The sequence below is a fragment of the Trachymyrmex septentrionalis genome, unplaced genomic scaffold (genome assembly GCF_001594115.1).
Source record: "Trachymyrmex septentrionalis isolate Tsep2-gDNA-1 unplaced genomic scaffold, Tsep1.0 scaffold20, whole genome shotgun sequence".
In the NCBI taxonomy this organism is placed as follows: domain Eukaryota; kingdom Metazoa; phylum Arthropoda; class Insecta; order Hymenoptera; family Formicidae; genus Trachymyrmex; species Trachymyrmex septentrionalis.
The window spans coordinates 2,724,411-2,737,448 of NW_017305180.1; the positions used below are offsets into that span (position 1 = coordinate 2,724,411).

At 31.5% G+C, this 13,038-nt stretch overlaps 1 protein-coding gene across 15 annotated transcripts in view; it reads right to left on the bottom strand.

Moving 5' to 3' along the window:
• The window catches only part of LOC108747753 (CUGBP Elav-like family member 2), a 490,486-nt gene that overhangs the window by 68,778 nt on the left and 408,670 nt on the right, over positions 1–13,038 (bottom strand). For all 15 annotated transcript variants that reach the window (XM_018485468.1, XM_018485456.1, XM_018485454.1 and 12 more), the window contains one exon: positions 3,872–3,920. In XM_018485468.1, coding sequence (XP_018340970.1) covers positions 3,872–3,920 — 49 coding nt within the window. The remainder of the gene's footprint in view (positions 1–3,871; positions 3,921–13,038) is intronic.

Sequence of the window (13,038 nt, forward strand, 5' to 3'; positions counted from 1 at the left end):
CAAACGGCCTAAAAGTCCAGCATGGGTCATCGGTGACACATGCGGCACAAACGTGATAAATAATATTCTACAACTATAGTTGCTATTTAATATCATTCTTCCACTGGAAGTTTATAATTTCATAAATTCATGTCGATAAATATCGGAACATGGTTCGAATATTTCATAATAAAAAAATTTAGTTATATAAAAGTGTCAATGTGCCACGTTTTCGAGAAAGTAAGTTTTGCGCTTTTGCGATTAATCTCGCGTTTTGTACGCGAACTCGCGAGTTGCTTTATCTGAATTCGGCTTATGTCAGTTGCGGTGTTCATGAGAGTCACCTAACGATAAGACAACTATAATATTCTGATACCAGAAAACGTTCTCTTCTTATTTATTATTTTCCCGTTTTACCGGGATTTGCATGTAGCTACAACGGCACTATTCATGTCGGCCGCCACCGCGCACGTTTCGCATCCTATATAGAAAAATCCTTTTCCGTATTGCACGTGCGCGTGGTTACGAATAGCCTGATCTCAGTTTCGGTTACACCACGTCGTGTCTATTCATTTTTATATATAACGGATGTTATGCACTTGTACCCCAGTTCTGTTCGCTTTGCTGATGTCATAAAACGAAATTTTGCTGCTTATCAGTAACTCAATAAATCAACAATAATTCAGAGATAAATCAGATAATTATCATAACTAAGATAACCAAATTTTATATGATCTAATATCCATTATGTCCTATTTTATAGAATTCTATAGAATTATTTTTTTTTACGATCATTCTGATAGATATTTAAGATTTGTATAAACATTTTAAATTTCATTTAAAACACATAAACGTTAATTCCGTTGGCTATTCTTGTGATACGATATGTTGCAATAAATTTTGTAATTTTGCCTTTACATTGTATTTTTAAGCGTCACGTCCAAGTATCATACTATAAATTTTTTTATCATTACACCTTTTAATAAATTTTAATCTCTGCATTCATTATATTTGGTTTTTTTTTCTAATATAATAGAGACAATAATATATTATTTCTTTTTATATTTCGTAATTTACAGATTTTCAATAAAAATATGAATGTATAGTAGGAATAGAAAGCTTTTTTTTTAAATTAAATGTAATAAATTTATATTATATGATCTAATTGTAACAATGATAAAAGTTATAGATTAGTAATATTTCCTACAGTCCTCAATATTTCATTTTTATTATTTCAAATTTACAAATCTCTTTTCTCTGAATGGCATTGTTATAAATTTTAATTTTGTTAGAAAATATATCATTTTAATAAGAATTAGATCGGGGAGAAAAAAGAAAATGTCTACATTTACACCATTATGAGATAAGATTGTTTTTTGCTACAATTAATTTTTTTTTCATGTTGTTATTTTATTTGTTGTTATTGCACTTTATTATATTCTAATAATGCTCCATTTGCTATTATGTTATGCATTCTAATATTCCTCTTATACGTTATTATGAGAAAACATATTTAATTATATTAAGGAATTTTAGAAATTGTTCGTAAAATGTAGATTTTCTTTTTAATTATATGACCAATTGGATTTCTTTCCTATGATCACGTTTTTATCATTCAGAATTATCTTTACTAATTTGATTGAAAAATTAAAGCAAGTTCAACTGCGAAGCCGTCGCGATTGAATGGTTAACCAATGAAGTAACTTCTGTTTAACTGCTAGTAAACAAGATCGAGCGTCGGTCCATGTAACGTGGTTACTTGATCCAGGATCTTGTTCATGCAACTGCGCAAGCTCGACCGTAACAAACAAAGTGTCAGAATCAGGTTTCGGTTAACGCTAAACGCAAGGTGTAAAGCCGCTTGAATCTTGGCGTGATTACAATTTGGCATGTCATTTGCACACAGGCTGCGCCTGAAACGGTGTTGCGCTTCGATGTAAAAAACGACCGCGCATGAACATCCTTCGTGGGAGGAGGAGTTCTTATGCGGCACAAAATAAAAAAAAAAAAGAGGAAGACAAACGGGATGAGTAAAAAGGAGGAAAAGGAGCGTAAAGGGTAAAGCATGGAATGAGAGAGTGAACGATCACGCGAGAGAGAAAGACAAGAAACAGAGAAAAAGGGAGAGGAAAGAGAGGAACGGAGCGGTCCAGCCCAGCGCAGCACGTGACGGGTGTCGTTAATATTTCATTAGCATTCGTTTTGCGTCGTCCCACCGACGTGGCCGGTTTTATGTACGCTTTACGTTACACCCCCGTCCAGCCGGTAGTCGAATTTTTATTGCTAACGCGGCGCAGTTATCCGTAAAAAAATCGCGCGTTTTGCCACGTTCGTTGGCTCTCCTGTTGGTTTTCGCAGTACTATCCGCTGCGCTTTTCGACGTTCTCGAATTTTTACATGACCCTTTTTCGATCGATGGAAGAAAACTCAAAGTAAAATCTGTTACATGAATATCTAATATTCACGAGTGATGATTATCTTTCTCCTACTTTTTCAATCACATTTTTTACTTTTGATAAGCTCTTGAATAGGTTTTGATAATTTGTTAAAAACAAGCATTAAATTAAGATTTGTTTAACATTTCATTAATTCATAGTACATATATATTTATATCTAAAATGTATATAGCAAATAGAATTTATATTTTGAATTTATAAAATATGCGGACTATACGGTACAGTGACAGAGAAGAATTAATGTTAATTAACCTTCAGAAGTTTTATTCTTGTATCTAGCTGTATCTAGTATACTCTAGTACTCTTATATAAAATACTTCTTCGTTCTTGTATAAAATACTGATTTTTCTGAATGGGATATTTAAATATTATCTACGTATTTAAAATAATATCTAGAGTAATATCTGATATTATTCTGAACAGCGCCTATTCTCTCGAGCCCTTCTATTTTTTTTTATCGTACTTTCTGCTTCCCTAAGTGAGGGAATTGTAATATTCAAAATTTTTTAATATCTGGTATCTTTACAATGTCTGCGATTTATCACGACATTTATGAACATACTGTTCAAATAAATTTGTCAATGAGAAAAAAAATCGAAGATTTAAAAAATAAAGTAGATAAAGAAGAGAAGAATATGCCACATAAGAATTCGCTTGCAAATCGATTCTTTGTAATTATATGTTGTCGGCAAAATTTGTTCGCCTCTGCTCATTCTCACAATTCTCTTGGCCTACCTTATCATCCTACCACTTCATAGCTCGCTTATGTCTTCTTTGACTACGCAATCTCGACAAGCCCCTCAATTCAGCCAATTAATTAGTATCTAATGAACGTGCTTTGAGCTGCATTCTCCGCCGAACAAAGAGAGTTAACTTTATCTTCGCGACCGTTATTGTTATCTTCTCTTTCGGTTATACCGTCATACCACGTTGCTCGAAATTCCATCCTTAATCGTGCCAGAACTTCGAAGCGATCGAGCGATCAAACAAGATACTCGAAAATTATATTTGATGTTAAAAATGTAACTCAAAATTTACCTCTTCTTAAAACTAGACTTCAATACGAAAAAAATTTGAAGTTTGTTTCCAATGAAACGGATCGGAAAAATATGTAAGATTTGTAAAAAATATATTTGATGTAAGATGCTACCACATCTTTTAATTTCCTATTAAAATTACATGCTTTCTGTTGCTGTAGTGTATTATCACATATTTTGCTTTAAATAAATCAATCGATAAAACAGATTGTTACTATCTCAATCTTTGCTGAGTGTATATAATAAAAGTGCAAATTTGTTTTCTCATGAAGTAACAATACTTTGGTTTCCTTGAAAATTAATTCAATGCCATTACTTACAATGCGGTCTGTCGCAATATTAAAAATTTAATTAGCAATCTTAGCGCGTCTCAAAAAAATAATTAAATTTTTAACTCACCATTCCGATTCTCGCTGTCGGCCGGCTTCATTTGGATCGGATGGCGCATCTGAAAATAAAAGAGATAACGATATAGTTTTGTACTCCCGCACCTTGAAAGCGTCTGGGCATACACAATAAAAATGACATTTATTATTGATAAGACTGCCGATCGTCGACGTTAGAGTGCGGGTTCGAGTGTAAAGTTCGTTTCGCGCGCTTTTTGAAAAATGCAACGATGAGAAGCCGTTTTCCGCGGTTTGCGGTTTGCTCTCGTCTTGTAGTTACATAGAGACGAGTGTGAATGCAATTCGCCTGGTCTTATTCTAAGGATTCTTCCCTATTTCGTACACAAGATTGAAAATCGAACGTGATAACGCTGGAAATCGTTGGAATGTTTTATAAAACGTCATATTATTGGCACAAATATGTGTCGATGCAACGCTGTTTCCGGCAGGATTGAGAAAGTTACTTTAAAAATAATTAATTATCGTTATATGTTATTCTGAAAAATATTACGTTATAGTTACTACAGTTATTTAAAAAGTAACAAGTCGTTATCTTTCATTTACTTTTCTGTTAATTTTTTGCATTACTGTTTTAAATACAAGATTTAACATGCATTTTTAACATTCTAAATTATTTAAACACGAATAAGAGATAAGAAAACCATTTTTTTTTGTCTGTTATTTTATTTATTATACTAAACGTTCAAATAAAGTAATTGCAAAATATAATTCTTTAGTTAAAAGAAAAAACATCTTTGATTCATCTTATATGAAATTTATCATAAAATACATTCCATTAATACTTAAAAAATAAAAATTTAAATATAATTTATAATTTTAATAATTAATATTTATAATAATTAAATTGAATAGGTTAAATTTAGTAATTTATATAAAAATAATGATAAAATGATAGTGCCAGCAACAGCGGTTAAACTATGTGTTATAAGTAAATTTAATTAATTAATTAATAACTGATATTAAAAAAAAGTTAAAAAAATTAAATAGAATTATTTTAATAAAAATGTTTTTATATGGTGAAATATGTAAAGATTGAAATATAATTAAAGTGTTATTGAATATTAAAGATAAATAAGTTAGGGAAAGAAATTGGATAAGTTAGGAAAAGAAATAGGATTAGAAAGATATTCTATTATTATAATTAAAAAGAATATAATTAAAAATTAAATATTGAGCATTAAATTTAAATAATTTGGCGGTATTTTAAGGGGGTAGAGAAATTTGTTTAATAAATTTTTTGCATGTTTTTTAATGCTTAGCAATTAAATATTTATCTGTTTTTTAAATAAAACGTTCAATGAATATTAATATAAGTTAAAGTTTAATTGTCAAAAAATTTGATATAAAAATTTAAAAAATTAGAGAATATTTAATGATTTAAAAAAAAATCATTAAAATTCTAATATATTGTACTTTCCTGTAATGGCAGATATTACGGTAGCAGTGTCCGTTACAACGATATATTGAGAGGTCATCGAAACAAACGATTTTTTGGGATAAACGATATTTATGAGTAAAATGCATGGAAATCGTGTTTGGAAAAGTAGATTCATCGTATGATCAATCGCTTGTGTGAATATGGAAATCATTTCGGCATATTCGTTCGAACGTGTGCAATGAGATTTTCTGCGCAATGAATTGATGACTGGCTATGTGCTCGCGACAAATACACTAGATCTTCATAAACAGATAAGAATTGAGAAGCATCAGTGCGTAGTAGTGCGATATACGTACGATTATTTATTGTTCGTTGTATTAAAATCGATTTATGTCAAATGTAATTGTGCGGATTTTGCTGCGGGATAAAATTCATTACAAGCGAATATTTTAGCAATTATGCGATTGAAATAGAATACATACGTTTTTGGAGTAAATGAATGTTATCGTGACAGAAACACGTGTGTAAGCACTCATATATTTTTCTGTGTATGTTTAAAATATTCATATTATTTCAATACTGTCAAAATTTTCGAATAAAAAGTGCGGTCAATTAAATCTTTTTATTTTTAATTGCGATACACGAATATAATAGCTCAGTACAATAGTCAATAGACCTCTATATCGTTTATGATGCTTTGTTCTGCAAACATTGCATCCATATTAGTAATTATCGATAATATTTAATTGCTATGTATTGCTTTACTATAAATATACTTCTTAAAAGATAAAAAATGTTTAATGTAACATTCTTTATTACATGAATTTCTGAATATATGTATATCGTTTAACAGCTTCAACTACCTGTCTTATAAAGACTCATAAAAAATTAGTGAGGTGATTATTCTTGGCAAATAAAAATGCAATAACTGTATCATAAAGTTAAGCTCTTCCAGCCAAGATGATGCATTATTGCGCCATAACAAAATAACTGCATGTAAAAGGAAAGAGAGAGAGAAAAGAATCACGAAAGGGAAACAGAAAGGGATATCATTTATAGGTATATTGTGAACCTTCCTTTCGAGGAAAATGGCAGCTAGTCTAACATTCCCATTTATTATGATGGTTATTACATGCCAGAAAAATAAGCCATCAATTTTTACGACGTTTGAATTATATCGATCGAGCAATTTATACTTCAACGAGAGCGATGAACAAAGAGTTACGATCTCAGCCACTTTCGAAGTTCTTATTTTTAATTTAATTATTGAACTCGTTAAATTTAACGCCGTCACTAAGTTCTAACGACGATGAGAAAGCTCGATGGAAACATTCAAGAGATCCTCGATGTGCTGCCAGTCGTAATGAATGACTCACGGCATTGCGAGAAACGGAACAAGTAAGAGTATACTCGATCAACACGCCGTTGCTAATCTATTAAAGACGAGCAACCATATCATCATACCGTTTTAGAATGACGAAAGATGCTGTAAATAAAAATAATCGATGAAAAGATATATTTACTAGAAATATTTGTAAAAATGTTAACATTTGATTGTTTAAACATAACATACATATGAATTAGTAAATTAGTCTAAAAGGAAGTTTCATTATAATAAAATGTTATTTCTCTCTTTGTTGCACTTCTTTATGCACTTTATTTACAATTCTTGATTCTTCATACTCTTTATTTTGTAAACTCTCAATTGCTCTCACAAACGTTTATTGTGAAAGCTTTTATTCTTCTCTACATTTTTTATTATAATTTTTATCTAATAATTCAATACATATAAAATGATGTTAGTATTCAAGTATTTGTATCGCATTATATAAATATTTTATTATATATTCTCGAATTCCCTAGATTTTGTTTCCATAGTAGAGACTTTTAGATTTCTATAGAATGTCTGTATCAAGCTGAAATTACAAAATTTTTAGTTTTCGATTTTTTTTACATTCACATTTATGAATTCTTAATACTATAAATTTTCAATTTCATGAGCAATTGTTGTGTTCTATCTAGATCTATGTATATTAATCTATCTAGTTCTATCTAATTTTATTAAATATTTATATGTATATTCTTTTTCCCTAATTCACAATCTTTATAATAATAAAAGATATATTCCATATATTTTTATTATTATAAAAATTGTGAATTATACAAGCCTTTCCACAGATAATCACATTCATAGATAGTCTAATTCCGTAGATAGTCATTTTCATAATTCCTTACATTTGATGTAATCCGTTGAGCAATTACGATCGTTTTTAGTAGTGCACGGGTTAAGACTTCCCGCAGAGCACCATGTTCGCTGAGAACTCCTGCGCTCATTTGCCATTCATTCCCGAAACTGGGTTGCTTGCAATTGTGCCTCCGGTTCTATCTCGCAGCCGTCTGTGTCGGGAAGGATCACCCCAAGATTCGAATTCGATATCCGTATCGACTAGTGGGATCGATATGCCAAGCCAGGTATAATCGGTCCACCAGCCACGATTGCGATCGAAGATTATGCGCATCGACTAACGACCCATATACCACAACGATGATGCAATCTGGAGGCACCAGATTCGCTATGTAGAGTAAGCTTGTATACCGATACGAGATATAACAGAGTACAGTACTATGCAATAACTTCAATATTTTAAGTATATTATCTTATTAAAAAAACTTAAATTTTCAATTTTTGATAGTTGACGTCGAAATGACATTTGATTAAAAAATATTTTCACAATAAGTAGTTTTAATGATTTAAGATAATCTTATTAATTTAATTTCTGGAGAAGTATGACACTTTTAACAATAACTTACTCATAGTTTTCATTGTTGGTTTAAATTGTGTGGTTTTTGGAATTGTGCATTTTTAAGATATCTTCTAAATGTTTCACATTAATTAATTAATAATTTATTAAAATATTTTAAACTCTATAATTAATATATATTCCAAATTTTATAACACTTTATATATATATATAAATGCACAGAATTTTCTCTTCTCAAAAGTTCTTTCAAAATATTAACGTACATCACAGATCTGATTTTTTATTTTTAGAAAATAGCACAGCCAGATAATGAACGTATTTTGCTTGTATGATTTCAAGACGTGTTATAATAATAATTTTTCGTTAATCCTCAACATAGCTAGCCATATAAATTAAATAATCCAACAGATCAAGACTATATTACATGCTCATAAATAGAGCATTGGATCGCTCGACTATGTTGCTTGGAGAAATGCCTGCTAGCCGACCTCTTAAATCAACGTGCGGAACGTTCGTAATACCGAAAACCAGTTGTGTAACTATCATCTGCAAACCATCTTTGAACGTTTGTGAATGTTTTAGTCTGATATTTATAATAGTCCAAATTCACGAAGCTCATATTTAGAGAAACAATTAATTTTAACATTAAAAAAGTACAAAATAATAGTATAGAGATTAATCTGAAGCTGATATAAATCTGAAAATTTGCGAGATAAATTATAAGAACTTAAAAAATAATTTTTAATATCGTGAAAAATACAGTGTAAAAAGAATTCTGTCCAAGAATAAGACGAAGCCTCCCGTTCAGGAGCGCGCGCTATCTTGTTGCGAGTGAGTTCAGAATATTCTATTTGCGAATCTCCTCGATACTCCGGACGCGAAAGAATTTCTCGTATCGCACTGTGTGAGAGCCAGCTTGAAATTCATATCTATGCTAAGCGCGTGGCGCGTTTGGGTTTAGTATCTTCCACATCGTACCTTTATATTGCGGCCGATTCGGTAATTTCGTGCATAGCAATCCCGCTTAAAGTCAACGGATGGTTTGATCCGTAAGCGAGGATAAACTTCGCCTGTTTGATGAGATTTTTATAGAGGTCCCGTAATTCGAAGAACGCGAATTTCGGTGAGAAACACCGAGAATATTGGTGAGAAATTTGGGAAAGCATGGAACGATATCGCAATATCCGGAAAAAAAATTAAATAAAATCCCATGGGTCTAAATGTTCTTTGAAACGTTGATATCCTTCGAATAATAAAATATCTGGAATAAGTGAAGCATAATCGGCTTTCAGTCTTCCGAACGTACAATCTCCTTCTGATGGACTGCAATTCTCGATTTTTAATCTACAGTCTTCCCAAGAAATGAAGTTCAACAGTTTTCGTGTAAAAGAAGGAGCCGCCAGCACGAGTTGGAGTTACACTCCTGAATTTCTCCCAACGTTCATCCTCATTTAGGAAGTGCAAGTTTTCTTTCGTAGAAATTCTTTTTCCACATCATAAGTCAGAGGCCAACCTTTTATCTTGCTAAATTTTAATCCAACCATATTAATAGAGAATTCTTGAAATACTCACAATGAATTATAATATACATATACTAATTATACGAGTAGTACATAATTGTTTATAAAACTGAATTATCGTATTTAATCAATATCAAATATTTTTGTATTGCAAAAAAAATATAAATTGATTTATTTTATAGATAATATTATTTAACAGAAATGTCTCATTTTTTGATAATAATCGTTTTGAAATATTTATCATATTAAGAGTTATATGAGTATATTTATAATTTTTATTATCGTAATATTTAATCAAAAACTCTTGCACTCTTATATAGGAAATAATATTGTATATTAAAAGTTCTCTGACTAATAAGATCTCATTAATGATTTGTAATTTTTTTCAACTTCTGATTTATCAATATAATATACTCCATTTTTCATGGAAGTCTTTTTGTTTCATTTCGTAAGTATTTTTTAAATAATTTATTTATATATTCATCATTTTTATTATATTCTATTTCTTTACATATATTGACAACATTTCTTTAAGGTATTGAAAAAAAGTAGAATTATTTGGTTGCAACTGTCTGTGTATCTCTTCCATTTCGAAAGGAAGATAAAGGGAGAAGACTCGATTTAAAGTTACACCTCTGCTTACGTATTCTTGCGTCTCACTCATTTCCAGGATACGCCGAAGCTCCTTTTATCCTTCTTCGCTCAGCCACGTCCGGACTACGAAAGTAGCAGTTCCGCTTTCCTGCAGGAACGATGCGTCGCGACGCTTGCTGATTCTAGCTTCGTGACTTTTAATCTCGACTCCATTGTGAGGTCGGCGAAGGGTAATTTTTATAATCTTGGTGTAAGGATGGGGGATAGTGTGACGACTGGATTTAAAGTTGCGCCATTCTCTCTTATCCGTAGCATCACACTTAAAAAAAAAAACCTCTTCACCTGATCTACTAGTCCTTTCCTTTCCTTTAGTCTCTCTTGTCTTCACCTTGAGTCACGTAAATTCTACCATCATCTTGACTCCAATCTCCTTCCTATGCTTTAATCGTCGACAAAATTACAAAAAGTGGTAGTCCGGTCTTTCGCCACTTGCTAACTCCGACTTTTGCGACTTTTAATCTTCACCGCTTATTTGTTCGTATCAGAATGATGATACTTTTCATGATATTTATGTAAGGATTCATATTTGTTGAAATGTTTGAGATGATTGAATGTTTTATATAGATATAAAATTTTAAACAGAAATATACTTAAAAAATATAGAATAAGTCTCGGTATTTAGAAAAATAAATATCTTTCATCATTTTACATTTTCGATCAAAATTAATAAACTAAAAATGTTATATTATTTTCTAAAATTATTCATCTGTTTTCATGAAAACTATTTTACTTTGCAGGAATATTTTATTGAATCTGAAGTATGCGATGCGTACTAGTGCGGTTTCATATATTTTATATTTATACAGTTTCAATCTGTATTCTGTATGCAATAGTCAATTTTTATTTCAACAATATATAATAAATTGTGTATCTATTATTTGCAAAAATTTTATATAAGCACCTTTTATTTATAAAATTTAGTTTCTTGTAAAAAATGTTAAAATATTTATCTATGTGCTCTAATTGTATATTTAATATGGTGTCAAGAAATTTTGCAAACAATATTGTAGTTGCAAGTTCAAAAGAATATATATACAATATTTTTTTTCATTTACAATTTTCTATATAAAAAGTCATGCATATTCACTGCATATTTTTAGAAAGTTCAATTTTATGAGAATCAAATATTTTATTTGTTTGATATTTTTATTTTGAATGCATGTTTGTTGCTTTTTGCGACTTTAGATATTTGCACATAGATAGCACAAACGCACTCATACTATCAGGAATATGAAAACACAAAGAAATATTTATAACCCATACTGTGAACTTTTTTTATCTAACGCACGGAAAAACTCTCATATACATGCTTCAAAATACAAAATTGTCAACTTTGAATACTATCGGCAATGGCGATAGTACTCTCGATCAAGAAAAATTCGCTTTTGTTCATCCCTGCCCGCATATTTCCCACCAGATCTCTCGACTGTGCGGTATAAATTCAATATCCACACGGTAAAAGCCGATCGGCCAGGGTGTGCTTTGACATTCGAGGGGTTGCCGAAAGTGACAAGGGCGTGTAGGAGGGGGTGGCTGGGATGCGCGGCGTAGGTAGCGGGTATTAAAATCGACGTATTCGACTCAAGGGCTCGGCCGTCGTATCGCCAGTTATAAATTCGTTTCACGTACCGCCACGTCGGGCAGCGTCGACAGAATGAAAAAAGGCCACGGCGAGAGGACGGCGGGGGAAAGAGTGACTGGCCGGAGGGATGCTTTTTTTCCCGATGGTTGGCGAATGCGCGCACAGCGAAGAGAGCCTCGTGAAAAATCTGCATGGATTTTAGCGACGACGCGACGCGAGCCGACGTGGCGGGGAGAAAAAAAATGCGGCCGCCACGTGCATCCGCGCGAACCGACGCTTGGCGAGAAGGGTTGGACGCCGCGACACGACGAAACCGATGTTCTCAATGAAGGGAAACATGAAATACGAGAGCGCCGCGCCGGTGGCGCGGCAACCTGGAGTGAGAAAGGATCAATTTCTGGTCGATTTTGTGCGACGGGAGCGAACATGCTCATCAAATTTATAGCCACGCGAGTTTGGTAATTCTGTCTCTCAAGATCAGTTTCATCAATGTCATTTATCATCAATCGCATTTCCCTTGATTCTCTATATTCCTGTAGTTCAATTTTTATAAAGAGATTTTGTACAAAAAATTGGTCAAATTAATTTCAAAATTAATCTAGATCAGCGAGTAAAATGACAATTGTTACAATAATATACGGAAAGAACGGTTTTGCTAAAGTATCTAAAAATTTAATTAAATAGATTCATTTTTGTTGGATAATAAAAATAATTATATAGAAGGCTCACTGGTTGCAAGGATATTAAAACTAGAAATGTTTTCGCAACATTTCTCATTATGCTTGAGTTTTCTGCACAATTATTTCATTCGTTCAATAAAATTATTTTTAGATCTGTATCTATTTAAATTTTTATATACTTAGCAAAATCATTTTTTCCGTGTAATCATTATTTTATGATAATTATTATATTATAACCGACTCAATTATTAAGTCAGCTTGCAAATTCTAAAAAAATCGGATTGATATTTTACTGCGATTATTAAAAATAATCGAAATAAAATAAATGATAAGTAAGACAGAACATAGCTAAAGATTCTCGAAGAAAAATTAATTTAATTCCGCGTTTCATCAAATGTATGAATGATAACTTTGTAAATGTTTCACTATTAGCAAAATTGCGATTAGCCTTATAGTTGTTTCACAAACATTAAAATTATCTACTATCATCGTACCGATGTAATAAGAAGAAAAATGAAACATAGAAAAAGTTCTCTATGTAAAACAGATATAATCATTAAATGTATGAACATGTTTGATAATA